The sequence below is a fragment of the Salvelinus sp. IW2-2015 genome, unplaced genomic scaffold (assembly GCF_002910315.2).
Source record: "Salvelinus sp. IW2-2015 unplaced genomic scaffold, ASM291031v2 Un_scaffold2742, whole genome shotgun sequence".
NCBI lineage: Eukaryota > Metazoa > Chordata > Actinopteri > Salmoniformes > Salmonidae > Salvelinus > Salvelinus sp. IW2-2015.
In genome coordinates this window covers 65,333-66,636 of record NW_019944045.1, presented here as the reverse complement: position 1 = coordinate 66,636, position 1,304 = coordinate 65,333, and the positions used below count along the sequence as shown (strand labels likewise).

Sequence of the window (1,304 nt, the reverse complement as noted above, 5' to 3'; positions counted from 1 at the left end):
ATCTAGGTGCTGCTGTAGGCCCTCCTTGGTTTGGGACAGAGGGTGAGGCCCGAGTGCTGCAGACTGTTCTAGTGCCCTCGCCAATTCTCTCTCCTCTCCTGTTCCTCCTCTTCCTCTCCTGTTCCTCCTCTTCTCTCTGCAGGTATTTCGATGGTAATGTGGATAAGCTGTTCTCCGAGTGCCACGTCATCAACCCCTGTAAGAAGTCGAGGACAAGACTGATGAGCACAAGATCCGCTGCTCAGGACCTGCCGTGTCAGATCTGCTATCTCAACTACCCCAACTCAGTCAGTCCCTTCATATATTATAATTATATTACCTGCCTTTATATTATCTAAACTACCGCAACTCAGTCAGTCCCNATTACCTGCCTTTATATTATCTCAACTACCCCAACTCAGTCAGTCCCTTCATATATTATAATTATATTACCTGCCTTTATATTATCTAAACTACCCCAACTCAGTCAGTCCCATTTATATATTATAATTATATTACCTGTCTTTATATTATCTAAACTACCCCAACTTTCATCAGGTTATTACCTTCTCGGTATTTGTTAGCATCTGTCCCCCCCCCTCATTTCTATCTCTGGCTTTTCCGATAGATACATTATTGAGGAAAAATGTACTGACTGTGATAAGTGGTTGTCCCACCTAGCTACCTGGAGATGAATGTACTGACTGTATAATCGCTCTGTATAAGAGCGTCTGATAAAGAGCGTCTGTATAATCGCTCTGTATAAGAGCGTCTGATAAAGGTAAACCTGTGTTGTGATAAAGAGCGTCTGTATAAGAGCGTCTGTATAAGAGCGTCTGATAAAGAGCGTCTGATAAAGAGCGTCTGTATAAGAGCGTCTGATAAAGAGCGTCTGTATAAGAGCGTCTGATAAAGGTAAACCTGTGTTCTGCTCGCTGTGCAACGGTGCCATTTTATCAAACAACATTAGGCCTCCGTCTTAACACAGTTAGGTTGTAGGTTCAGCTCCTTCAGGGATCACTATCTGGGCTAGTTTGACCTGTTGGGTCATGCGTTACAGCACTATAGAGCTTAGATCTCCACGAAAGGTTTCTAATGATCCGTTATCCGTTATGACCGGCGCCGACCGGCTCCGTAGACTAAAAGGAGTTTTTATAGAATAGAACATCATCTCCTGAGGCTGCAGTCTCAGATGGCACCCTATTCCCTATGTAGTGCACTACTATGTGTGGGTAACGGTTTGATGTGCTGGCTTAGTGTCGTTGCCTTGTGATGCTTGATAGCCATTATAAATCGCACTGGTCCAGGGGTCAGCTTACAATCAG

The 1,304-nt window shown here is 44.2% G+C and overlaps 1 protein-coding gene across 1 annotated transcript in view; it reads left to right on the top strand.

The window, feature by feature from the left end:
* Positions 1-1,304, top strand: part of arih1 (ariadne ubiquitin-conjugating enzyme E2 binding protein homolog 1 (Drosophila)) — a 30,206-nt gene that overhangs the window by 7,209 nt on the left and 21,693 nt on the right. The window contains 1 exon segment of the mRNA XM_070440609.1: positions 143-287. Coding sequence (XP_070296710.1) covers positions 143-287 — 145 coding nt within the window.